The sequence below is a fragment of the Neofelis nebulosa genome, chromosome 18 (assembly GCF_028018385.1).
Source record: "Neofelis nebulosa isolate mNeoNeb1 chromosome 18, mNeoNeb1.pri, whole genome shotgun sequence".
NCBI classification, from domain to species: domain Eukaryota; kingdom Metazoa; phylum Chordata; class Mammalia; order Carnivora; family Felidae; genus Neofelis; species Neofelis nebulosa.
Window position 1 is genome coordinate 38,850,655 of NC_080799.1, and position 27,747 is coordinate 38,878,401.

Below are 27,747 nucleotides of genomic sequence, written 5' to 3' on the forward strand. Positions count from 1 at the left end.
CAAACCCAGAACGGCTTTCAGACACTGCATCTTGTTTAGTCTTTGGATGTATTAGCAACTTGATAGGGATAGTAAGGTAATTAAATGAGATAGGATTAAGATATTATTAAGATACCTACGTGGGGGTAGATGACTCAACCCTGATGGTCATAGTGAGCACTCAGTAAATGGAAAGTGTAGGCCTTTTTCTTATTTTTCATCCTTTTTCACCCAAGCCTGCCCAAATTCTATCAATGGCTTGAACCTATGTTTCATTTGAAATGCATAGCTTTTTGGAGGGTACCCGAGTGGCTCAGTGGGTTAAGCGTCTGACTCTTGATCTCTGCAGAGTTCATGATCGCATGTTTCTCACTGTTTGTAAATTTGAGCCCCATGTCGGGCTCTGTGTCAACAGTGCAGAACCTGCTTGGGATTCTCTCTCTCCCTCTCTCTGTCCCTCCTCTGCTCACACACACTTTTTCTCTCTAAACAAACAAAAAAATAAAAGAGAAATGAACAGTTTTTATTGTTGTTAAGTTTATTTAGTTTTGAGAGAGAGGGCATGTGCACAGAAAGGGCAGAGAGAGAGGGAGAGAATCCCAAGCAGGCTCCTTACTGTCAGCATGGAGCCCGGTGCAGGGCTCAAACTCATGAACTGTGAGATCATAATCAGAGCCAAAGTCAGACATGTAATGGACTGAACCACCCAGGCGCCCCTGCTGTGTTGTTTTAAATCAAAGACATTAAAAAAAAATTTTTTTAATGTATATTTTTGAGAGAGAGAGAGACAGAGTATGAGCAGGGGAGGGGCAGAGAGGGAGGGAGACACAAAATGTCAAGCAGGCTTCAGGCTCTGAGGGGTCAGCAGAGAGCCTGATGCGGGGCTCGAACTCACCAACTGCAAGATGATGATGACCTGAGCCGAAGTCAGACGCTTAGCCGACCGAGCCACCCAGGCGCCCCCAAAGACTGACATTTCTATGCTGGGGAATAGCTCAACTTAGTTCTGTTTCTTTTTAAACATCACTGGTTAGTCGCATGGACTTGTCTGAAAAGATGAGAAGGGAAAGCCCTGTGAGCCAGACGGCCAGCCCCTGTTCCCTAGGCACCTGGGTCTGCCGGGGGCATGGGGCAACCTCCTGCTCACCAGGGCAGCACCACCCCCCTACCACTACCCGCTGTGGTTCTAAGCGGCAAGGCTGTGCGTGCAGAATTTACCGTCCGCCGAACACACACAAGCACAAAGACTCAGAACGCCAACTCGCATGTACCTTTTCAGACTAAGCTTTTATTTTTGATATTACAAACCAGTTTTTCTTTATTCACAAACCACTGTAAGTGATATAAACACTAATTTCTAAAGACAGATATACACATTTTCTGGGTTTGCAGATTGCGTGATGTGTGTGTTAAGAAGTCACTATATGCCACACATGATATTAATCTTTTTTTCCATAATTCATAATAGCAATAGTTATTTAGATAAATGAAAACATTCCAAATAAATACTGTTTAAAAAAATCCAAAATGTCTGTTTACATCTCTGACATACATTTTTAAAATGACTTATTGGCATCTTGGCAGAGTGCCTGGGCAGAAGGTTCTGTAACATCATTTGGCACTCACTGTTCTAAATGATTTTATTAAAACTACATACAATCATGGGGGAAAGTACAGCTCATTGATGGAAATCAAAACTGCAAAATAATTTTACTTTAACCAACACAGTTAAGAATTCTATGTTTGTGATTCCAAATACAATGCAAATTCTGGATTTTGACATCGGAGGCAGTCGGGAGAAAGCTTTGCAGACTCCCGAGGCCCCCTGCTCCTTCCACCTTTCTCCCCTCTGGGGCAGGATGCCGTAGCATTTTAATAAGCAGTTTCCTTTAACCCCATCCACCAGGCACCCACTGTCCTAGCACTGCTCTCCAGGTGGGGGAATAAGAATGTCTCTGCGATGCTATAAAACACCCCCGTGGCCCCTCCCTCGCCCCCCCCCCCCCCCAATCAGGCTGCCGCAAAGAACATGTTACATGCTTCTGGCTGCTTAAGCGGTTCCCCCCTCCCCCTTCTCTCTTTTCAAGATAACGAGACTCTGTCTTAGATATCGAAGCTACAGAAACTTTGTTTTCAAATCTTGTGAAACTTTATTGATGGTTTAATATCCAACCAATCTTACTGCATGCACGTAGGATGACCGAGAGGAAGCTGGATCACAAACACTTTTTTTTTTTTTTTTTTACTTTTTTCTTTTTTTTTTTTTTTTTTTTTTTTTAAGGTTTTGTTTGGTTTTGTTTGAAAGCAGAGTTGTTACAGCGGGTTGGCAGGTTCACAGCGGTGAGTTGATAACTTACTGAAGTGCGCGCCTGCACGGGGCCGGCACTGAACACGTGAAGGTTGAACTATGGCGGCCAACTACCCGGGCAGCTTGCCGCTGGTTTTTTTGTTTTTTATTTAAATACAAAAAACAGGAAGACCCGTGACAGATACCCCAACTTAGGTTAACTTTTGTAAACAGGACAACATGGAAAGAGTTCAAACAGAAGTACAGACAAACTGCAATTTTTCGGCCGTGTCACTCTGGCCCTGCTTCACAGGCGGGGGACTTTGTTCTTCCGGGATGAAGAGGGTGGGCCTATTTTTTTTTTTTTTTTTTTTTTTTTTTTTGCTTCCTTCTGACAAGTGTCCTGGGCCTTGGAGACGGAACTAAAGATCCTGGTTTGAGATAATCATTGGGGACCAGGAAGAGGAGGAGGGCAGGATCTCACGGACTGAAAAATTGCAGGTTGCTCACACAACACGGTCATGTTTCAAAAAGTACCAAGCTGATGAAAATACCATGATTATCTCTACTCAATGATTGCAATACTTGTAAAATGCTTCTATAAATCCGAATATGATTATCATGTAATTCCATAAAAATTATACATCTGTCTCTAACAGTTGTTTACTAGGCTAAAACTAAAGCTTCATAGACTGTTTCTAGAACTTAACAACTCCACTGCACAGATGTAAATTTTATACATTTTTTTTTTTAACTGGTACAAAGGATTTAAGTTTTTATTACTTTCTTTTTTTTGGAAAAAAAGAAAAAAATAGAAACAGTGCTTTTTATCACCTTTTTATTAATGTTATTTTTTCCCTCCCATAATATAAAAGTCAGCAATGATATCAATAATTTATTATACTGGAAGAAATATAAAAAGAATGCTTGTTGATGGCCTAACTAGCAGTTTTTGCCTAAATAACTAGCGGCTGGTTAAGAAGCTGAATACTGCCGGGTGGAATGGTTTAAAGGATGGGTTTGTACAGCTTCATTCAACTTGGATGCAAAAAGTGCTTTTAGAAGCACCCCCTTAATAACAGAACCTTTGGCTTGAACTCAATGAGCAACTTAGAACCGCTGATATATGATTGTTGGTGCAGTGGGTCATTTAGATTGATCAGTTACTATATATTTTTTTCCTTTTAGCCCAAATCTCAGTCCTGATCCCCTAAGACCCTCCCACCCTTCCCCGTTCATAAAATAAAATAATGCAGATGCAGTAAAAAAAAAAAAAAAAAAAAAATGACTACTGTAGTCACTTACACTCTTCCCAAACAGCTGATAACCCCAGTAGCTTGATATTCAGCATATATAATTCATTTACATGATATAGCACTCTGGATATGGCCCTAATCCAGTTTTAATTCATAGCTAGCATCTCTCTATTTCAACCACAGAAAAACTCCTACAGCCAGCAACCAACTACGGAACCTTCAGAAATTAAAGACCCACAATATTAAAATACACAGAACAAAATATCTGAGGTATAAGATAAAAAATGTAATTTTTTCCCTCTTTTTTTTTTTTTTTTTTTTTAATCTTTAGGGCTGCTAAAATGATGCGTTACTGCATGTATTGCAACACCCAGGCCTCGGAAAGCTTCCTTTCTCCCCACACTGGAAGGTTTTAATGGTTTTGTCATTTAGTATGGAGCAAAGCGGTTGTATCCCCCTCGGTATATACTAGCCTGCAATGAAGAAAGAACGAGACCCACATCATCAGCATGGCTCCTAGTCTTGGCATCAGTCAGGGGTGCAAAAGCATTCTGAAACAAAGCAATTTGAGGGGTGTGTTTTTTACATTTTTCCTTTTGCAACACGTGCGTCATCAAAAAAGACTAATGTGAAAAATAGACACTCAAAAACAACCAAAATGGAGGCACCCTCTACCCGTCCCAGCTCATTCTTGGCCAGTCCTGACCTCCCCCAACAGCTCCTTCTAAAGAAAGGTCCCTGCAAGACCAAATGCGCTCGGCCAGTCCTGCTAGCGAGAAGGTCTCTGACACAGGCTGGACAATGGAACAATTGGCCCCTTCTCTCTTGGTTTGTTTGTTTGATTCATTACTATAACATTCTGTCAGGAAAAGCTCAGTCTACACTCAAGAGGCTGAATATGGACAGCTGATTGGATGCAGTAATTCAACTCTCCTTGCCAACACATTCCTCAAGTGGGCTAGGTGTTGAGGCAGAGTTGCTGAATGCAAAATCAGGATGAAAATTTAAATCAACTGCTTACTTGACTTGGCTCAACAACCTGGATGGAATTTGCTCTTGAGAGGGGAGTTTACAGATGAATTGCTTGATGTAATTGAGCTTGTACAAAATAATATGTTTCCAAATCATGGCTGAATTTCTATGACCAAGCTCCAGTGACTCGTCTGGCCATGGCTTTAGATGGCTATGAGGTGGCACTTAGCTATTTACTTTTTCTAGAAGTATTGGCGATTCAAATGAATGCCTATGGGGATTTATTTTTAGGATAAGGACTGATATTCTTGACCCCAAGCAGAAAACTGCATGCCAAAAGCTTTGTAATGATTGCATACGCTCTCACGTGATGGGCACGTCTTACTGTACTCAAGAGTTTTAGTGCATAGAAGTTTGAACAAGTACAGGCAAATTCACCCCACCCTCACCTCCCATTTTTGCCCTCCCCCCCACCCCTCCCAAAACAAAAACCCAGACCCCCCCCCCCAAAAAAAAAAAACAAAAGACAACTCCCAAACCCAGCTGATTCCTTCTAATTCCTTATGTACTAGGCACACACACAAAGTGTGCCCCTCTCTCTATTTTCTTTCCTGGGCGACTATGACTTTAAACATGAATTGTAATAGGGGAGGAGAGGCAGTCAGATTCTCAGCTGCCTGACAGCAGAGGTCTGGAAGTGTGCAGCTTAGCTCCTCTGAAGTCTGTGCTGGGGCTGGAACCTTGGGGCTATGTGAATGAGCAGCAAGGGAGGGAAAAAAAAAAGAAAAAAAAAAGTTCTGCATTGACACTGCATTCTGTTAGTGATGGATTTAATTATCAAAATGACTAATTATTCCATTAAGGTAAGTGCTCTGCTAGGTGAGACTTGCAAAATTAGAAATATAATAACTTACATGCACTACATTGCCAAGAAATTAAGACATTTATCAAGTTTACCGGGAGGATTAATGTGGCATTTTAGCTGCTGTTAGCACAAGAGACAAATTCAATTAAGGGGAAGTGAGAGTACGTCAACCGTCAACCCGTAGTAAGGTCCCAGCTGGGGGAAGGGAAGGGAAGCAGGAAGAAATGAGGAAGAGGAGGGACTGGTACTCACCATGGCACCAACGCTGTAGGTGGGGGCTGGAGCAAGTGTGTGGTGGTAGGGGTCGGCAGCATAAACTCGTCCGTAACTGAAAGGAAAATGCAGGTGAAGATTAATCCATTATATGCTATTACAGAGTCATGATAACAACCAGAAAATACAAAAATACCAAGACAGTGCAGAGGGGCCCTACTCATTTTCAGAGAGAAGCCCGTCTGTGCCCAACACATTCTTCTGTCCATTTAACCTTGTGTGAGATAATATTAACTTTCCTCTCTCTCATTGAACCATTTCTACACAGGTCAATCACAGGGCTACCGCTGAGACTGAGGCAGGCAGAGGAAACAACTTGAAGGAGTGGTTTCAAGAAGCCCAGCACCCACAGAGGACATGTTACTCTCAAGAGAGATGGTCTTTTCTCCTAATTCAGCTGCTATCGATCAGGTGAGACAAGGTGGATCACAAAGGGTAAAGTGGCCTGGTCTGTGCAGTTAGGGGCCAATGTCTCAGAAGAGGAAAAAAACAGATGTACTGAAGAGGAGGATCCTTGAAGGGTGTGTAGGACCTTTCGGCACCACATGAGAATTAGTCTGATTTGATTTCGATACTATCACCCCAGATGGTCTACCTCATCAATCTCTGGTCAGGTTCTAGGAAGGGACACATTTCAGACAATGTTTCTTGATGATGTGATCTCATCTTTGAGTTTTTCTATACCTTTCTCCCACCCTCCTTCCTCTACTGCTACGCCTTCTAGCACAGGCTTTGGAATATAAACGAAGACGAGAAGGATGCCTACTGTGTGTCAGGAACTGAACACAGCAACAAATCAGAAATTAAGATTCAGAGAGTTTAGGTTATTTGCTCAAAGTCATAAAACCAAACAGAGTCAGGACTGATCCTTTAGTTTCTCAGGGCAACCTGGATGCTCGTTCCAAGGTGTCAAGAACCCCTACTTGAATGACCTTCTAAGTATCTTCTTTGAGACAGTTTGAATGTTGGTCTTTTGGTAATGATCAAAGCTGAGGTGCAGGTTAAACTGGGTTAGGTTCCTTGGAAGCACAGTCTGAAATGGAGATTCTTGTGCACATGCCTTGTGGAGGAGTGCTTTCAAGAGGAGGACAGAGAGGTGAGCAGGTTGGAGCATGAGAAGAAAGACGTAAGGATGTGGTCTGGAGACCAGCTTCTACCTGATCCTGCAGAGTTGATCCTGCTTGGGGGCAAGTGCCTTGGTTTTTAATGCCCATGTAAGGTAAGCATCATCTGTGGGCCTCCTTAAGGAATGGAGGGTAACTTCTGAGTTAAAATGACTCTTGGGCAGTGGGTAGGTCTCTGAAGGAGGCAGCAGCTGTGTGCTATTACCAACCAACACAGCAGCTAGAGGATGCACGTACTGGCCACTAAATGGGATCTGTGCCAATTATCAACAGCTTGTGACTCTTGGACTTTGCTTTAAAGAATGAAGGAACAAGGTAGGAATAAACGTCTGTATTATCAACCTTAAGCTCACCTCTCAACTTTTAAAGTCTCATTTGCATTTATTGTTATTCCTTTCCTTTCCAATCTCTTCCCCATTTTCCTTCCAGTCATCTTTCTCACGGTAGGTGGATAAGAATGTACTGGATGGGTCTCATTTATCATGGAGCCTGGGACAATGGGAAGAAGCTGGAGTGAAGGACCTTTAACTCTTAGGGTCTGAGTTAGACCCCAAATGAGAAAAAAAATTTTTTTTTTATTATACCAAATTCTCATTACAAATGTGTTACTCTTATTAAACACACCCTGCCTGTTTCAAAGGGCACTGAGCTCACATGAGGCTTTCTGCTTCAACACTGTGGTCTCCTCATCTTCCAAAGCAGTGACAAGAATGGATGTTTCTTTTCTGAGGTGATTCTCTCAGGGAGAGTAACGGTCAACCCCCTCTTGCTTTTCATTTTTTGGAACACCCTTGATTGATTTGGCTCAATCAGGTGACCTTCAGTCAACAATGCTCTCTGTCTCTGGTAAGTCCAAGACAGAAGGTGTGTTAAAACCAGAAGAAGGATGACATTTTTGAAGAAATCGTATATTCATGGAGGTCCCTCATGAAAGCTGGGCCTCTGCCCACGTAAGTAGATGTGAACAGGGGTCAAAGGACATGATATACGACTGACACTGATTTTCATTTTGTGAGAAGACAGTCTGTCATTGGTCTAGAGAAAAAAGAAACTGCTAATCGGATTATTTTAATGCACTTTCACCCAGGAAAGCTGGTTGTATGAACAGGACACAAAATGCAAAGATAAACTGAAAAGCCTTGCTCTGCCAAAGCATCATTTTGATGGGATTTCTTCAAGACAAGTGTGAAAATGCCCATTTAGAGAAATTAATTTTTTTTGTTTTAATTTGGGGAATGGTTTTACTGTGGCAAAAATTTCCTCTTTTGGGGAGATAATGTATCCACAGTCTGAATGTTTTCAATGAGAAGAGAGCTCCCACCCTTGCCCTCCACATACTTTAATGGTAAATTCTTTTTTGACTATAACACTGGGCAGAGCTTCAACCTTTGTGGAAAACCCAAGGTAACAATTTGGCAGCATTCTCTTCCAACGCAGAAGAAAAATACAGCAGCACTGAACTATTCCTCGTAAATGAGCAGGCCCCTTTTCTCCTCAGGGTGACCTCTACCTTCAGAATCCGATGGTTTTATTATGATTAATAAATTTCATTTCCACAGAGGAAAAGGGACCATGTCAGCTCAAACTGAAAGCAAGGAGGCTTCTTTTCAAATGCTAATTTCTAAACACGCCCTTGTGTGACACTACAATTTAGACACAAGGTTATTAGGGAAGACGTGGACTTGAGCACTACTCTTGCAGCAGAAATACCAAGCACGTCAGCGACCTAATGTCCTCAGAGCTGGCTAAGCACAGCCCAAAGGAAAAATGGCAATTCCCAGGGACCTCAGTGGGAGTGATGGGAAAATGTCTTACAACTGCCATGTTATGACCAACCTGCACATATCCTCACCCTCCATGACACCCATCCCTGGCCAAAGTAGACAATGGTGCAATCAGGTCATGATGCTCTCTGTGTCCCCAAAATGTATCCATCAAAAATTACAGAAGGAATCTTCCATGTGCCCACTTTACTCCCTTCATGTTACCACCACCTTAACCCATCAATGTTTCATCAGAAGCAAAGCCACAACAGCCTTAAATCTTGTCTCTGTGGTTCTACTCTTGCCTCTTCAAACCACAAGCCATTTATATCTATAGCATAGTGTTGCCCTGCCCTTCTTTCAATCCTGTCTTATCTTTTCCTATCCACCCCTTGCTCACTGTGCTCCAGGCACATGACTCCAGGCCTCATCACTGCTCCATGAACACATGCAAATTAATTCTCTTCTTACCGTCTTGGCACTTGCCCACCCTTCATGTAACATAGCAAGTCTATAATAATTTTGTTTACTTACCTCTCTGATTATTTACCGCCCCCCCCCCCCCCCAGGAATGTCAGCCCCATGAAGGTTGCGTCAAGTCTATTTTGTTTGCCTTTTTGTCTCCAGCATGTGCCAAAGAACTGGCCACAGTGCAGGTGAACAAGGGGCCAAGCCAATGCCACTGAGTGACTAAAGGCAGCAAGAGGGAGGAGTAAACAGGAGAGAAGTATTGTGTCAACAGCAAAGAGTCTTCCAGATAGGCTTTCTGAAGATACCAGGTCAGCTGCTCCCAAAGACATTCAAAACCCTTAAGACACTCAGAAGAAAAGTTTCTGGGGAGTCTGAAGATACAGAGTGTGTAATTTCACATCACCCCTGAGAGTTCACAGAACAGTGGCCAAGTTGCCATCAAGCTCATCAAAATCCTTCAGGGAAAAGCCAAACAAACAATGAAGTAAGAGATAACAGCTTTGGTGGTGACTTCACCACAGCTTGTAGCCATGCCATCATGAACCTACGTTTTTTTGACCTTAGCAACAAGTGAAAAGCAGGAAGCCACCCATGGTGCTAGGGAGAGGAGAAGGCATGAGACAAGAAAGCCCAAGGTCAAGTTCTGCCTTTGCAATGTCCTTACTCAAAGACTAGGCAAATCGTTCTCCGTGAGCCTCATTTTCCTGTTCATAAAATGGTATTGTTGGGTTTGAGGCCTGCCTACTTCACAGATGAAGTGCATGAAAAGAAACCAGGTACATTTTAAACCACTCTACAGATACAAGAGATTGTGATGCAGGGGATCAGGGTCCGAGTTTACCAAGCCAGGCTCTCTCTCCTGCCCAGATCTCGGGTCTGTAGAGGCAAGGGAAGGATTCTATTCTAATATGATCATGTGCAGCTCTAGCAATCAACCTACAGATACTTTAGGAGTTAAGCATTACCTAATTTAGGAGTTACAGAGGTAGTTAAAACTGCTGCATTTGGGCATAAGGTTATGTTGGAGAAAAACAAGTAACAATGCTGCCCACTGAATGGGGAACTCAAACTGTGTAGGTTGAAGTGCTTTGCCAATTCTATTGAGAGATGCAAATATTACTTATTATTAACATCTGAATCTCATTGAAACAAGGGGGATGCTAATGAAATACAATAGAGCTGTGCTGGTACCACACCAGCATTCTAAGAGTGAAGCGATTTTCTTACAAGGACATAGGAAGGACACTAATTTCACTGTCTGTATTTTACTATCTCAGTTGAGAGCCTTTATACTCCTAGGACCTTTATTCTCCCTGGAGCATCACTTCTCCATGCCTTTGGTCCCAGAGACAGCTTGGGGAAACCCTGGGGAGCAGAAAGGTGAGTGAAGAACTCCCCCAGAGCTGGAGTTCACAGTTGATGGACAGCCCAATTGCAGCAAGAAGGTGTGACAAAGAAGTGTTGCAAAGTATGCTTCCAAAAGAGTATGTATTCTGACCCCTGGGGTCTCTGCATCGCTGTTAGGGACTATAGTGTCCTCCTAATTATGTATCTAAGACATAGTCTACAAGGCATTAGGGAAAATGAACCCATGCAACACAGTATGCAAAGGGAGCACTACACCATGACCCTGTAGTTTTAACAGCCTGCCCTTTGGAGAGCAATGGTGTAGCTAAGGGATGTTCCTCTGCACTTTCCCGTGGAGGGTCAAGTGAGGTCTGGACCCTTGCATGGCTCACCCCAGTCTGGGCATCTGAGGCAACAGGTGAGAAGAAAGACAGAAGTTAACCTGCACAAGAAGACGGATCCCCACCTACCCGGATGTTCACCCTACTTCATCACTCTGCTTTCTTGAGCTTTTCCAAATGAAAACCAAAGGGCTTTTTGAAGAAAGCCCTTTGGTTTTCATTGTTGCTGGTGTAATTCAATCAGTTGTTGTTTTCCTCCCATCCTGAGAGAAAGCATCTGGGATATGTGCTTCAGATCAGGCATTCTTTGCATTTGGGAAAATGCTCTGCTCTTGGCAATTCTCAGTGGCAAAAGGAGCCACACTGGTTATCAGTCAGGAAGAGGAAGAAAAAGACTGATGGAAGGCATGTGGGTTTTGGATCCAACTGCAAATCAATCCATTTTCAAAAATAGAGTCTTATGGGCATTTATACTTTCCAACTCACCCATCCCATACTCATCACTAAAAAACATTCAGCAGAACACAGTAAGATCCCATGGTCCTACTGAAAGAGGTGAAAGACTGACAAATCCCTTAATGATTTTGGACTGCAGGATGTGCTAGGTCCCCTTGGCTTGTGGGGTTTCTGTTAGCTAAGGATGCAGACAAAATTCCTCATTTCAAAAGATGAAAGAATGCAACCTAGAGTAAGGCGGTCACAGAACGCCCTTCCAATTCCTTCCTGATTTAAGGTAAATGGGCTCTCACTTTCATGCATATAAACACGTACCATGCAAGCCCTCCTTTCTCAAATCATAGAACCCCACAACTTACAGGCTGTACAGTCTGGGCTGCCATAATGTGTACTGGTGTCAGAAGATATTAAGATACACATGGTAATCACGGCCAAGATTTGGGGCAAATCTCCCAGGGTCATTCGTAGCAAGGACAGTGAGCTTATCTCTCTTCACTGCAAAGAGACAGGGAAAAACTGGTGCTAATCTCCACAGGAAGAAATACGAGGACTCCCAGGACCTCAGTCCACCATCTTGGATTGCCACAGGAGGGGAAAAATCTTGACCGTCTCAGGATGAGAATCACTTGAGTGTAATGGGAAACAATTTAGAGATAGATGGGTTAGAAGGGGATGTTCCTATTCATGGAGACTCCACTGAGGTCTGAGCTCTCACCGGCTCTGTTGGCCTCAGTGAACATGTTTGTAGGGAAACACTCCTTTTTGACTACGATAACCTCTCTAGCTTTAGCCGAGACCATGACTTCCACATTTATAAACCATGGAGGGTGACCAAGCTTTATTCTAAAACGTCTCAAGATACATGAGAGAGGAACTTAACCAGTCCCACAACTCAAAATATCCAGAAAAATCACTTCAAATATAGCAAAACCTCCAAAAAAGGACATGAGTAGAAATGGAAGAAATTCTCCAAGTGAACAACACAGAGTTGTCTCAACTGGACTTTGACATTTCCAAATCCTGTTGCCGCTCACTTCCTTACCCTGGATTTGAAATGGTTACCTTCACTAATCACTTAAGTACAGTTTTCAGCCTCATGTTTTCTTTGCTCAGAACCAGTAAAGAAAGCATCTTATGGGCTCTCTAGCTTCTAAATGGGAAGCCACATGGTTTTCTCATCCAAACTGTGACACATCTGAACTGTGTCTACATAAGTATGCACATAAATCCAACACCTAGAACATCTGTGATCTGTGAGAAATAGATCATACCACCCATGGCAAATCTGATGGCATCACCCTTTCTGTACCCTGTCCATGCAATCAGAAACCTCTTCCAATTCTGAATCCCAACAGAACAGGTCTGAGATAGTAACCATGATTCTGGATTCATCAGAGCAGAGTAGCAGCCACTACGTGGGAGTGGAGAAGACACAGTAAATCCTGCTCTTGGCCAAAGACCCAGAGCCACACTCTCTTTAATGCCAAGCTCAAGGCCATCTTTCTCTTAAAAATGCTGTTTCACCTTCCTTGTGTCCTGACAGTTGCTCTACCAAAATCACTAAGAGTTTCCCATCATGCTTGGAAATCAACATGGTGCCCCAGATAGGGTTTAACCTACTGGGGGAACCACAAAGAGTAATATCTGAAAGTTTATCTCCTCTCTGGGCCACTTCCTCCATCTGGGAATGGAAATTATGGTCCACATTGACTATATAAGGCAATAAATAGTGAGTTGAGATGAGGGTTACCAGTTAGTCAGCAACCAAATGGGTGTCAGTTATTGATGCTATCAAGATGGTTAGGATTACAGCTTTTGCCTTCTGTCTATTCCAGGTGGGGTCACAACACTTAAAGTCCATGGCGTCCATGTGTCAAAACTACCCCTGAAGTCAGCATCCAGAGGCCCCACACCCTATGTAAGCAGATCAAGGATTCTAAGAGGTTAACTAGCACGGCAAGAACAACTAGCATGCCCACGCACACACAATATACTCTCACTTGGAGGCAAAATGGAAACATAAAGTCAGGAAGCACTGCCCACATATAGATTATCTGTCACAATATTTTAATTCCAGGTGAGTATCCCTCACTTCTAAGAGGCCAGTTCCTGGGGCACACAAACCCTTTCAATATTCATTTGAGCAAAATGAATGAAAATATAGCTCTGGAATGGTATTGGCCAATAAAAATATAATGAGCCAAAGGTGAGCCATTTTAAGTTTTATAGTGGCCACATTTAAAAAGTGAAAAGAAACAGGTGCAGCTCATTTTTAGATGTTAATTAAAATATCACTTCAATGTGTAATCAACTTAAAGCTTATTAATGAAATATTTTACATAAGTTTTGTACTACGGTTTCCAAATCTAGTATGTATTTCATACTTACAGCTCATCTCTGTTTTGACCCACCACATTTCAAGGGCTGTAGTTATTGGCCACCATACTGGTGGTGGCCAGTATGGCCACCAACTCTAGAAAAACCCATCCTATGTTTTCCTTACCATTGAGAGGGGAAAGGTTCCTGACTGATCAGTTCTATGGTTCCTAAAGTGTGATCTGAGGGCTCCTCTATTAGAATTACCTGGCAGAACTTGAAAGAATGCAGATTTTCAAGCTCTCTCTCCAGACCTATAAATCAGAATCTCTGGGGCAGAGGCATGGGAAGAGAAAAGGGATTCTGCATTTGTAATAAGGGTGATTTTCATGCAGTCTAACGTTTGATAATTGCTGTTCTTTTTTTTTTTTTTTTAATTCAAATTCTGCACTGATATAGCAACTTCCTCAGTCAGGCCAATTCAGAGCTATCTGGTTATCTTTAATGTTTATAAGTAAACTGATAGAGACATTTTATTTTTATAGGGTATTGTTGTTGCCTGCAACAAGCTTTGAACTATGCCTAGTGCACAGCAAGCTCTCAATAAATGTTATAATTATTTTTACTAAGTTCCTGTGTTTATATGTTCCCCGAACACCCTGCACTCCCCTATTGTAATACACATCACATTTTATTGGAAACAGACCAATTAACTACAAATCAATTTCCTGCATGACGACTTTGCTGAATAATCAAATAACCAAAATGTAGGAAAGACAATTAGATAAAGTTTGCTGAAGGATCAATTAGGGGAATGGCCAATTTGGAAACTTCTTCTCAATATTATCTGAAGCTGCGTGGATGTGCAAGTTGGGCAGGGATAGAAGGAAGGGATGATGCCACCCCATGTGCCCATGCACTTGCTTCTAATTACTTAATACAGTACATAGCAGCCTGTTTACAGAGGATGGTTTTAATGGTGTTGGAAGATGACCATTTGGTCAAGGCTTTTTTGCAGACTTCCACCCTTACCTAGTGTCCAGTACTGACAAAGAACTGGGAGTATATCCCCAGGTTGGCTTTCCATGCCTCTAAGATGGTACCTGGCCCAGTGGAGGAGGCAAGAGTTGCTACCAGATGGAGACCCAGCCTCCACCTGCACCCCATAACACACAAGCATTCACACAAACTCTCTTGGGCAGGGGGCAGCTGGGAGCCAGGATCTGGCATCCAAAACAACTAGTTCCAAGTTTCTGGTAGTTTTCAGGGAATGGATTATCGTTAGTTGACTCTTAGACACTGATTTTCAGCAAAAGAAAGATTTGGGGAGAAGTGACCTGGAACAGACATCTCCGGGAATACACAGAATGTTCCCTGACAAGGCAGCTGCTCCCTTCACTCTGTCCCTGCACCCAGACCAATCCCCTGTACATCAGACTATTCAACACACACCTGCTGATGAAGGGGATGGCCCAAGTCAAATAAACACCGAGCGGAACAGCCATTTATAGAACCATCAAGTTCCCTTGAGCCCCCTTAACATGTTAACAACTATGTTCTCTCACAAATACTAGCTTTTTACGAGCAGGACAGGGCAGCTGAAAAACATAGGAGAATTCCATCTGGAGGCAAAGGTCAATGTTCCAAGGTCAAAACACAAGAAACACGTGGGGGCAGTGTGGTCTAGTGGTAAGAACCTCATCATCAGAGGCATTCCATTGTGCTTTGTGACAGGTTACCAAAGTTCTCTGGGCCTGAGCAATTTTTTTTTCTTTTTTACCTCCAAAGTGAGGATGAGGGTGATCTCTACCTCACTGAGCTGGTGTAATAAATCAAATGTTCATGTCTACACATGCACATACATGCACATGTAGGTATGTATCCATATAATTTATCACGCTTGCTAGCACACAGAATTTGCTCAACAAACAACAGGAAGTGATCATTACACCCTGGAGAATTCAGCAAAGTCCATTTGAGGCATAGCTACTGCAGGGATTGAGGGCTCACTCCTCATCAGTAGTGACAAAAAGCCTTAGCGCCTTATGGAAATACCTGGCTCACCCTCGGAACAAGAGGAAGAGGGTGGACATTTAACACAGACAATCTCATCGGCCTTTCATCAGCTGCCCTCTGCTACTTGTTCTCCTGTCAAAACGCAGCCCGAAGACTATCACTTTGGCTCTTCCTTCACCACGGTCCTAACCTAAGCCACTCTCACCCCTCCCTGGACTGCTGCAAAACACTCCCAACAGGCACCCTCTCTCCTCTTGCCATCCTGTCATCTGTTCCCCACAATGCAGTCTAACTCACCATTTAAACATCAAGGCGGATCACAGGTGACCCTTCAGTGCCTTCCTACCGCACTTAAATCTTGAACGGTTTCGTCTGATTCTCCTGAGCCCTGTTTGTCTTCCTGATTTTATCTCCAAAGCTCTTACTTGTCCTTATGCTGCACATCTTGCTGGGCCTGGCCACCTCGGGCATGTCTCACCCACATGGCCCTGGTACATGCTGCCCATTCAGCCTGAAATGCTTACCGTTCCACAGTTACGTTCCTGGCTGCACCCTCACTAGATTCAGGTCCCCGTTCAAATGTCACCCTCTCAGATCTTCTGTGATCACTGAACCTAAGGTAGCATTTCATCCTATTTTCGGTCCACCCCTCTGCTCTTTGATTCATTAGAGCTGTTGTAGAACTTAACTTACATGCAAGAATATTCCGTGCCTATCCATCTACATGTTGGGGGTGTGGTCTCCACTAGAAAGGGGGCAAGGAGGCTCCTTGAAGGAAGGGCTCCTCTTGGCTTATTTAATGCTATGTCCCGAGGGCTCATAACAGTTGCTGATACACAGTGATGACTCAATACATATTAATTAACTGAAATGAATTTCCAGCTGCTCGGCCAAAATAAGTAACTTGCTTTTCGACCTCCATTCTTGGGCAAGACCCATATTCTACTTCTACTACAATCACTAGCCGGTCCTGGGAAAGTCCCTTTTGCAATCTCTTACAGGATCTGACTCTTGAAAGGGTCTCATTGCTATAGAATGAGAAGCTGAGCGTCCAAGGTGGGGAGGCACTGTATGCTGAGGGTTCAGCACTGTTGTCAAAAGGCCAGTCGCCAGTGTCACCCACATGGGTACTTATCTTTCAGGAGCAACCAAACCAAAACAATGAACACCATTGCTGGAGACACTGAGTAAGAAAATAAATGTAAATACAGTCTCACAAACCACACATGCTAATGAGAAACGTTTCTTCTACGTGGCTAGCCGAAGCAGAACCAACATTTTGGCATCCTCTCCAAATGACCCAAGTAACAAACCGTCACGTTTCCTTTGGAAACAGGAAGAAACAACCCTTCAGTGCTGCCAGTACCACCTGGCAATTTTCACCTCACCATCTCTACCCCGAGCCAGAGACAAACCCGGTCAGCTCTGCCCTGAGAGGCAGCTGTGCAAGAATAACACATCTTTATAAGAATTTCAGTTATAAAATCCACCAGGCCCTCAAAACTGAGGTTTTAAGCATCTTGTTGATTTCTTTCTTCATCTAAAAGGAGAGAAACTGGCTTGTGTCAAACGCTGAAATCCAGTAGACACCGGGATTCAAGAGACCTGCCCTTTGGAGTGTTCTGCATGTGGGGATGGTTTTGTTGATTAGAATGGGGATGCCCTGGGTTCTCCCAGCATGGGGGAGGGGGCACATGAGGAGCTCCCCTCGGGGTCTTCATTGAAACCATGAGTACACAACCTTTGTAACCGACCGGTTCTGTTTTTCCATATTCACTTTATGAGGAGGGAGGACTGGCTAGGAGATAATTTGACATTTGATTGATACGGGTGTCTCCTTTTTCATGCTTGGTTCAGAATTCAGACTTCAAATGGGACCTTATGAAGCATGCAACATATTATTAATACGGCCATCAAAGCAACAGGGATATCTCTCTCAATTTGAAATCTGATCAATAGCAATTCATTAAGAATTTACTGAAGAGCCATCCTAAATCAGATAAGGTAAGGTGAACACACTCGGTCTACCAGGCAAACTTTCATTATCTGCCGCCTCTTTCAGCAATAGTATGTGGACCACTTGCTTACAAGGCAGGGTTTGTTAAGGCACGGGACGAAATCGATATCTACCTCTGAGGCTGTAACTTTGCAGTGTGTGATCTGTGATGTCAAAATATAACCTGAGACACACCGGAACATGCATGCATTTTAACAGGATACGTAGAGGCTGTGGAAGACAGCCTCTCCACACATGACATCTGTTAGCAGCTTAAACCAACATCCCTTCCCCACCCCCAGTTGGCTACCCCTCCGGACGCATGCTCCCTTTTCAAGGTTTTGAAAATGTGAAATGTCTCTTGCATCCCAGGAACATTCCCCACCACGTCCAGCTACGCAAGTATCCCACCCCCCCTTCTACTATTAAGTATTAGTGATGCGTTAGGGATGTCACCACCGCTCGCGGGGGGAAACAGATGTTGGAGGGTAGGGGTCGAGGAAGGAAAATAGAAGAGCCTTTATCCAAGGGGTTTGATAGAAATGGAGTAAGCTGTCACTTTAAAATATGAACATGCATACCTCATGAACTCCCAGGTTAAGACTTTCCGCCATTAAAAATATTGACACGGACTCTTATCAATGAAAGAAGCCTTGCCTTTTAGGACAGACGGGGCTAGGGACATGCTCCTAGCAATCTGCCCTTCCATTAATTTAGTTTCTTCTCACCAAAGACTGTAAGTAGGGAGGGAAGTGTTAGCAAGCAAGCTTGCATTTACTGCTCCATCGATAAAATGTGATTGGAGCAGATGAATGTCTATTTGCACGCCTCTATTTAGTGTAGGCTTTGAAGGTCACGTCATACTCAACTACATGTTAATAAGCTGTACAGTCCTCCCTTGTTGGCTAGAAGCCACATATTGGGAAGATCTCCTAGTAATTGTTTTGGTCGTAGTTTAGGCTTAAAAGCAAACGAAACCAAACAAAAAACAAAACAAAACAAAACAAAGAATCTGTTAGCACTCACCTATCTTGACATTTAATCAAGTAATTCCAAGCTAATGAAAATCCAAACACAACTCTTCTGAACCACATCAAAGCAGAAAGGTGTGATTTTGATGGACACATCATGCAACTGTGCGATTTCCATTTGCCAATGCCCTGATTTCAAAAGCAGAAGACTTTGTCTCTCTAAATCCTGCTACTTGTAATAGGTTTTACAAGAAAGGAGACAGGGGATCTTTGATTCATAGAGTGAAGATCCCCTTCTTATGAGATGGAGATAATTGTATTCCCCAATGCCTCTAGCTATATGGAGTCAGTCTTTTAGGGTCTATGATATATAACCAGTCATTCGATACAGATCAGTATAATTCACATACACATCTGTGTGAACCCAGACAAAATATGTCAAAAAACATACAAGTCACACATGTGCATCCCTAGACTCCCCTTTCAGCGTTTTAACATAAGAGTTTATACCGTAAGATTGCATTGTGGCTTCATCCAACACAGTCTTACTTTTCTAGGTCATGTACTATTAAAACTGGAAATAAAGTACCCAAGTTAGCAAAACGCCTGGTGTCTTTTTAGACAACAGAGGCTCAAGGCTTCAGCTATACTCCAAAGATATATGGACTTTGTTTTTGTTTTTTTTTCAACTCAACTTTCTAGAGTGACCAATTGCAGCATGTGAAGGAAAAAAAACAAAAAGAAAGAAAGAATATTGAGACTTGGATGGATGCGTCAAGAAGTAGCAATGTTTGTTACCTGCAGAGGTGTTACAAGAAATTTCATCTGCTGCAACGAAGACGAACTGATTTCTGGAAGAGAAGATAAAATTCACAATACTGCTCGCTCAGGGAGAAATGTGCTCTCTGCCAACTGGGTAGATGTATTCAGATGCGGGGAGGGAGGGCGCTGTGTTCGAATGGATGTTGCAAGGGAAAGTGTTGATGTGGCTAGGACTTGGGAGAGTTTAGAAGGATCATGAACCAGGCATGCGGGGGGCCTCACCAGTGGAATCGGGGGTGATGTGAGAACGGGGGTGGGGTGTGTGTGTACACACTATTGCACTGACATAGGAGTACTGAGTGTTACCAGGACGTCACGCGAGGATATGTTTCTAAGGCCGGGGCATCTCAAACTGCACTTGGAATTTCTACACTAAATGCAAATTACATTTAAAGAAAATACAGACTGTCCATTAGGAAAAATGGGGTATTGCAGCTAGCTACGAAAAATCATAAAATTCCAGACTTTATTACTGTAGTATAATATCAAAAAAATTTTAAAGGAAAGAAAAAGAAATTGCTGTCATTTCAGAAGAGAATGGTTATATGGTCTCATGTTATAGATAATAATTTCTTCACCAAACTAGGCTGGCTACACAAAGAACGTAAGAGAATTCCTCTATTGGAGTAAATCCCATCTCACCGAATTATTTTTAATGATGCAGTGTTTAAAAGAAAATTAAAATGGAAAATGCTATTTTACTTTGATTTAGTAAATCCAGGAAGATGATAAAACTCTCTTAAGATGTTTCCAACTGTGGCATTTTCACAATGAAATGTGTTCTAATTCAGACACACTGTTTATTTCTCTAGAAATGAGAACGTCTGTGGGAGGCAGATTATAAAAATGCCCCAATGAGATTAGCTGGGATCTTAAATGCCTCAGAAGCAGTAGGATAGAGCCTTCTGGTTCTTGTTTGTTAGATTTTTCTGTAGTGTATGAATCATTAAGAAGCAAGATTAAATGCATTTTTGGGGTCTTTGATTGGTCTTCTTCAAATGTTTTAATGATTCCAAAAAGTACCTAGTGATTGAACATTTCTTAAAACACCTTAAGAAAGTTTTACTTTTGCAAGAGGTACACTCTGAAATATAAATAGAGCTACCACTGGAAAATTCACTAGAATTTGGCATTCACTTGAAAATTCTAGCTATTTCCACACCAATGAAATCTAAACAAAATTATACATGCTCTGAAAATAGTATTTCTTATGTCTTTCTTCCATATAACAAAAGTCACAGCCAAGTTCATTTATCACTTCTCTTAAAAGAATAAGAACGTTAGTGTCACTGGATTCCTGCTCTCTTTCTGCTTGGACACAGACTTTTTGAGCCCCACCAATACCTGGCTTCAAATTTCTGAGGTTTGAGGAGCAGTACAATTAATATCCCTGAAAATGAAGATATTTGGGTTTGAATATTTGTTTTCACTTGTTCACCTCTGAATGCCTCAAGGGGGAACACGATATGGGCAGCTCAAATTGCATGCATGAAATTCATATGTGTATGGACCAAACAAGCCCTTGGAAGGACTTCTGTTTATAGTATGCTCACAAGAATAACACTTTATTACCAAGAGCGGCAGCCTGGTGCATCCAAAGGGGCAAACTCTTTGGTATAGCCATTCCTCAACTATAGGGTGGGCCTCGTTAGTGAGATGGTTCTATCCAATTCAGACCCTATCGTCCCAGAATAATCTGCCACCTTGTATCTCACTTCTGCATTTTCCCTACAGAACTGTCCCTCCTGCCAGACATTAGGAGAACCACAAGAGGCAACCAACACAGATATACAATGGTGACTGACTGAAGAAGGAAGAAGTTTTAAGAACACAACCTACCAGTATATTTACAAAGACATCAGACCTTTGTCTTTAATTGTACCAGAATTTTAGAACATGTGATGGTTGTGTTTCACAGCACTCTTCCTTGGGACATGATACATTCTCTCTTTTTTTTTTTTTTTTGTCTTAATTTTTGTTAATGCTTATTTATTTTGAGAGAGAGAGAGACACACACACAGAACCTGAAGCAGGTTCCAGGCTCTGAGCTGTCAGCACAGAGCGTGACACAGGGCTCAAACTCACAGACCGTGAGATTATGACCTGAGCAGAAGGTCTGTCTCTCTCTCTCTCTCTCTCTCTCTCTCTCTCTCTCTCTCTCGGGCAACTTATATATCTTGAATTTTTTTAGAGTGTCTCTAGGATTCCTGAGAAAAATCTCTGAACAAAGGGTATGACTCGGAGAGTTGGCTCAGAAGATGGCCGACTATCAAATCAAATCTACATCAAAGCATAAAGTTATTGCCAGTAGTGATATTTTAAGGGATATATCATGGACTCTGTGGCAGTACCAAAAAAGAATTATTAAAACGTATTTGCAAAATAGTTATTTGGATGTATCAGTTCTCTACTGCTATTTATTTTCTTTTAATTCCACGCAAACAATCCCACTACATCCATTTCAGAAAACTGCCTTTTTATGGAGCTCATTAATTCCATGGAGTCAACCTGCATGATCAGCCCTCCCGCTACACTGATTATAAGTACAAAAGGAGATGTCTGCCAAATAATAGCCTGGGGAGGGATATCAGGCCAATGTGGCCCACATGGGAGGCCAACAGAGGAATCTGGGAAGAATTATAAGGGATAGGTTTCATGGTGATGTCTCTGTCCACTGTTAGGCAATTCTGATATACAGTTCTGTCTCTCCTCAGTTGACCTTTAAGACAAAAACCATCTCTCTCAGCCCCATATGTGGATCATCCATGACCCTCTCAGTGGAATCATTTACCCCAAATGACCAGAGAGAGGTATGATCAAAGAGATTAACAATGTAGCTGGGAAATCTGCTACCCCCAAGCAAGGGCAGGGCAAACTAAATGACCAAAGCAGTGCATGTGCACTCTGGACAGTGTGGGTGGGCTCACCTCTCAGGAGGAGAGAGGAGACTGGCATGGGTCTTGACCCCCATGCTACTCCTAGTCTGCTCTGCACTCTCAACACAGACCAAAGAATTTAAACTGCAAGAGCAGCTGCCCCTGATTTTCAGAAAACTGGTTACAGAGGATAAAGTCTGGCCAAGTGGTTCTCAGCCTTGGCTGCACACTGTAAAAACACTTGGTGCCCTTCTAAAATTCTCAGTGATCATGCTACACCTAAGACTGGTTATATGGGAATCTCTGTGAGTGGGTCTTGGGTGTTTGTAGTTTCTAAAGAGCTCCAGGTAACTCTCATACAAGCCAAGGCTGAGGGCCACTTGTCTAGCTGAATGGTTAAGTCTAGTTCCTTAGACTCACAGGGAGAGGTGAAAATAACGGGAAAGCCCAGGCCCTTCTCCTGTGGTCCTAGCCTAATTGGTCTGGGGCAGAGTGTGGAATGAGGTAGTTTAGGAAATATTCAGCAGGTAATGTAGGATTCTGTGCCGAGTGTGGGCCTGGTTAAGATTCTCTCTCTCTCCCCCTGCCCCCTCTTTCCCCCCCTTTCTCTTTACCTCCCTCTCCCCTTTCCCCTCCTTACCTCTCTAAAATTTATATATATATATATATATATATATATATATATATATATATATATCCCCAACTATTCTTAAAAAACTTAAAGAACCTCATTTCTGAAAGTGAAGGTGGTCTAACGGTGGCCACAATGTCATGCTCTCTGTATCTAATTCCCCCCGTGTTTCTCTTGTTTCAGTATCTTCCATGAACAAACTCAAGAGGATCTTTGCTGGGTCTTTCCACTTGCCTTCTGAGTCTGCATCTAATTCTCTTTACCAATTTTTTCACCTAGGATTCCTTTCTATTTTTGAACCCTCTCTCTACTGCAGAATTTCTCAAACTTCCCTGAAGATAAGAATTAATTAGAGTGCTAAAATATAGATGCTAAAAATAGACGTCTGGGTTTCAGCCCTGACCCCCTGAATCAGAACTTCCAGGAAAGAGATGTGAACATCTGTCCATTTGGTGAGAACCCAGGCCTGGTTACTGACAAGCTCTGGGGACCCATTCACCAGTCCTAAGTGTCTGGTGCTCCTGGAAGAGAATCATCATTCCAGGTAATTCTTACCATGGGGAAATCTGGGAACACTGCGGAGAAATTTCCTGCAAGTTCAGTCCCATTTTCATTTCAGAAATCTTCCTACTCTCCCAGGAAGATTGACAGGGGGAGGCTTTGTGGGAGGAGGGAGGATTACTAATTTAGGAAAAAGAATGAAACGGTTGATCGCTGAGCACGAGGAAGGCTACATTCGTCTCGGCTCTTTGGAGTGTTGGTGTCAAAGAGCCAGTGACCCGATGTCGATGGAGTACTTATCCATGACAGGAGGTGGCCAAGCCCTGTATCTATGTATTAACTGATTTAATTTTCTCTACACCCCCTCTTCCTATCCCAGTCTTTATAGATGAGGAAGTGGAGGTGTAGGTCATGACCATGTGCAAGTTGGTGAAGGTGAAATCTGAACACAGCTGGGTTGGCTCAAGACCCCAACTCTTCTTCACTAAGATTGTGCTGAGGGGCACCCATGTTGGGGTGCTGAGTCAGCAGTGGAGTGAAACGTCTCTACGGAGGAACCTCCTGAAACTGTCCTGAACCTTTCATTCCTACCGACAAAATAACACAGAATCTGGATTCTCCTTTGAGTATGATGTTAATTGAAGTTTGAGAGGGATAATTATATTCTGCTTTAGCAACTTGCAATGTGGAATGACACGGGCCATGGTCTTTTTCATTCTATCACCAGACTTCATTATGTTTTACGATGGTTTTCATAGACCAACCATCTAGACTCTGCATCTGACTCAGCTGGTGGTACATTTAAATTAGTCCTGTGACCTGCCACATCATCCTTCTACCCCACTTTTCTTCTTAGGCGAAATCTCATCTCTCTGTAATTTTCTTTCTTCTAAAAATTACCCATGGCTGAACTCTAAGAGTCAAATTAAAATAGTAGCCAGCCAGTATTGCTGGAGGGAATGTGAGAAGCTAGGTATGGAGACAGAGTAAAGGTTGGGGCACAGGCAGGGGAGGAGGGAGGGCAGACAGGAAATGTTCTCCCATCAAAGAACACTGGTGTTCAGTTTTACTGTTGGAAATTCTGGTCACTTCTCATTCTTTGGCCTTTTAATTCTGTCATGTCACTATTGTTATGCAAAACTCTGGGTGGATATCACTCATGGCAGTCTTCTAGTATCTAATGCTATGAATATGGAAGCTAGCAAGCCCACACCCACACACACACACACACACACACACACACACACACACACTTACATGTGATTAAAACCCTCCAAGGCTATCTAGTGCAAATTCCCTAGGGCCTTAGAAGTTAGTCTTCAACTCCGGCACATGGCAGTCAAGATGTCCCAAGACAGCAGTGCACAAAGTCAAATTAATTCTATCTGTAGATTCTGGGCACCTGTTGGTTGTAAGGCAGAGTATCTTAATGCTGTATATATAATTTTTTAAAAATAAAATACTAATGACCAGGTCCATTTCCCAATCTTTTTACGTCAGAATCTTTGAGAGTAATTCCCAGGCCCAGGTATTCCCGAAAAGCCACTCTGGTGATCCCAAGTGTCAGCCAGCACTGAGAACTGACATTTCACTGTATGACTATTTCTTTGAACTTAAGTGCCCTGACTCTGCAGGGAAGAGAGCTGTGTCCTCTGGTTTTTCAATTAAACGGTACTAATGTTGACAGCCACATTTTTAATTGCTGATATTTTAGTTTTTGGAAATTATATTATTATAATAACTATATATATTGTTTAATACATTACTTATTAATTTTTAAAACTGTGCTGTGCTTACCACGATGCCTCCTTCTAGAGGGATTAAGGTAGAAACACACACTAATCAGGAATTCTTCCTGTTCATATTAAGAAGCTGCTGGAAGGGTCATATGGAATCCAGCCATGAACGTCTTCTGAATAGTTACACATAACATGCAGAAATAAGGTGCTTCCATTAAAATTCTTTTTGCTGACTTTACTGAATAGCTCACTCCTCTTGTTCACTGAATTCTCAGATGGTTCATGAGGGTTTGCTACCTGCCAGACACCCAGCTAAGCCAAAGGGATGGGACCCTGTGCTCCTGGCCTTTAAATCACTGTGCAGCATTTGTATTGGGCTTGGCTGTCTGGAAGCTCATAACCTAATTTATATTTCAATTTTACACATTTGCAATCAGTATTTTACCTCCTTTCCCCCGACTCAGTTCTAAAACTCTACAATTATAAAAAGCCCATTCAAATTTATGTTTTTCACTGCCCTGTCGTTATTTCTATTTATGTTTCAGTATTGAATTACATGTACTTGGAGAGGCGGTGGCAAACTGTAGAATGAGATGGGGTGTAAACAGACAAAGCAGCAAGCAAACAGACAGAATGACTGTAGAATCCTCTGAAAGGGTCTCTCCCGATCCTTTTCATCTTTAAAGGGAAAGCATTTCCCTTTAACATACACTTAGAATCATTTCATTTAGTTGCAGTTGCTAATGCTAACACTGAGCACATTTTGAAAACTAAAGTTTACTTGGGAAAGGAGGTGACTGCTCTGGATCTATCCTCAATTTGAATATTCCATCCAAAACTTCTGGGTTTAAGAAATTCAAATCCAAGTGCGTGCCCATTCCCTGGAGACCCAGAGAGCAGTCCAATTCTGTAATTTTAGTTTCTCCAAACTTGAGCAATCTCCTCAGTTCCCCCTACTTTTTTCCTCAGGGAAAAGAGAACAAATGGTGAATCTGGAAGCCCTGCCCTGTCACCTTCCTGGGCCTCAGTTTCCTCATCTGGAAAATGGGGATACAAATAGCACAGGCCTCCCTTAGATTTATTTTATTTTGTTTTATTTTTTTTGCACTATGATGAGAGCATGAATGTGAAAGCACTTCATTTGTGGGTAAACGGCCATTTATTTTTTTGGGCTGTGCGAACTCATGAAGGATAGCTGTCTTCTCTCCCCAAAGAGAAAAGGCATTTGTGTTTTTAAGTGCAGGGCTTTCACAGTTTTAGGCCAGAAGGGGGACAGGGAACAGCCCTTTGAGGTTACAGGTGCCTCCGGGAAGACAAGGTCCAACCTTGTCTTCCAGAAGATGAGAGGGACACAGAGGAGCTCCTAAAAGAGATCGACTTTCTGATGCAGGGTTGGAAATGGGTCTGGCCAGTTCTGGGAACAGCTATGTGTGTTCTCATGGGGAAGCAGCTGTCCTGTAGAGGAGAGGAGTTCCGTGCTTAGTGAGGTGGGCAGGAGCACATGGTATTGGGGCTGAGGCTCTGGAGGCCGGAGAGGCCACGCTGAGAAGGTCTGCGCCCACCTATGAGTTATGTGCACAATGGAGTGAGTGCGGTGGTGGAAAGGTCCAGAACCTTCCAAATCCCCAGGGGATTCTGATAACCCACAACTACCCCGAGATACTGGAGCTCTCACCAGTGGCAATGAGAAAAGAGCAACAGAGGCAGATTTCGTTTCAGTTTTTGAAAAGTAAGTCTCTGTACACAAACTGGTTGTACAGAAATCTAAAGCAGTGGTAATGTGGGGGCTGGGTTTATGCCACAGGAACTGGTCATTTTTCCTACAAAGCTGACGTGTCCCTGGTAGCCTGGACTCCTCCAAACACAGAAAAGAGAAAGATGAACACAAAAACAGGCTGTTTGATCTCATGGGTCCAGTGGCTTCTTCCTTCAGAATTTTTTTTTTTTTTTTTGGCCCAAACTATTTTTCCCCAAGTTTTATTGAGGTATGGTTGACAAATAAAAATTAATATATGGGGTGCTGGGGTGGTTCAGTCACTTAAACATCTGACTTTGGCCCAGATTATGATCTCACAGTTCATGAGTTTAAGCCCTGCATTGGGCTTTGCACGACAGTGTGGAGCCTGCTTGGGACTCCCTCTGACTCTCACTCTCACTCACTCTCTCTCTCTCTCTCTCTCTCTCTCTCTGCCCCTCCCCTACTTACGCTCTGTCTCAAAATAGATAAACTTAAAAAGAAAACTGAATATAATTGGGTTGTAGGATGTACTTTTTAAAAGAGATGATTTAATATATGTGCATATTATGAAATGATCATCACAGTCAAGCTAATCAACATATCCATCATTTCATATTGTTACTTTTTGTGTGTGGTGAGAACACTTAAGATCTACTCCCTTAGCACATTTTAGGTATCCCTATTTTGATATTTCTAAAATGGAAGTCAAGATTTAAAAATAAAACCCTCCATGGTCAAAATATTCTTCTAAGCCAGAAAACTTGCTCCTACAGGAACAAAACAAAATACACCCATCGTTTAGTGATGCTAATGGTAATACCCCATCCTGAGAGTCCTTTAGTGTCAGGTGCTACTTAAGGAGCTCTCTGCTCATGACCACACTAATTCAACAACAACCCAATCAGGCAGGCATCACTCAATAGCCCCACTTTAAAGATGAGGCAGCTGGGGATCAAACAGGTCCCTTAGCTTGCCTGCATTATCTCTTTAGTAAGTAATGTTAGCCT

General features: G+C 42.6%; 1 protein-coding gene across 43 annotated transcripts in view; it reads right to left on the minus strand.

Annotated features, from left to right (window-relative positions):
• Nucleotides 1-1,247: 1,247 nt before the first annotated feature.
• RBFOX1 (RNA binding fox-1 homolog 1) overlaps nt 1,248-27,747 on the minus strand; it is a 2,070,746-nt gene continuing 2,044,246 nt past the window's right edge. For 12 of the 43 annotated variants that reach the window (XM_058711264.1, XM_058711259.1, XM_058711245.1 and 9 more), the window contains 2 exons: nt 5,612-5,687; nt 1,248-4,073 (listed from right to left, as the gene is read on the minus strand). In XM_058711264.1, coding sequence (XP_058567247.1) covers nt 3,951-4,073; nt 5,612-5,687 — 199 coding nt within the window. In that variant the 3' untranslated portion in view covers nt 1,248-3,950. Of the gene's footprint in view, nt 4,074-5,006; nt 5,242-5,611; nt 5,688-19,231; nt 19,285-27,747 lie in introns of those variants that run through there. The other 31 variants (XM_058711267.1, XM_058711270.1, XM_058711266.1 and 28 more) reach the window with 12 other exon arrangements.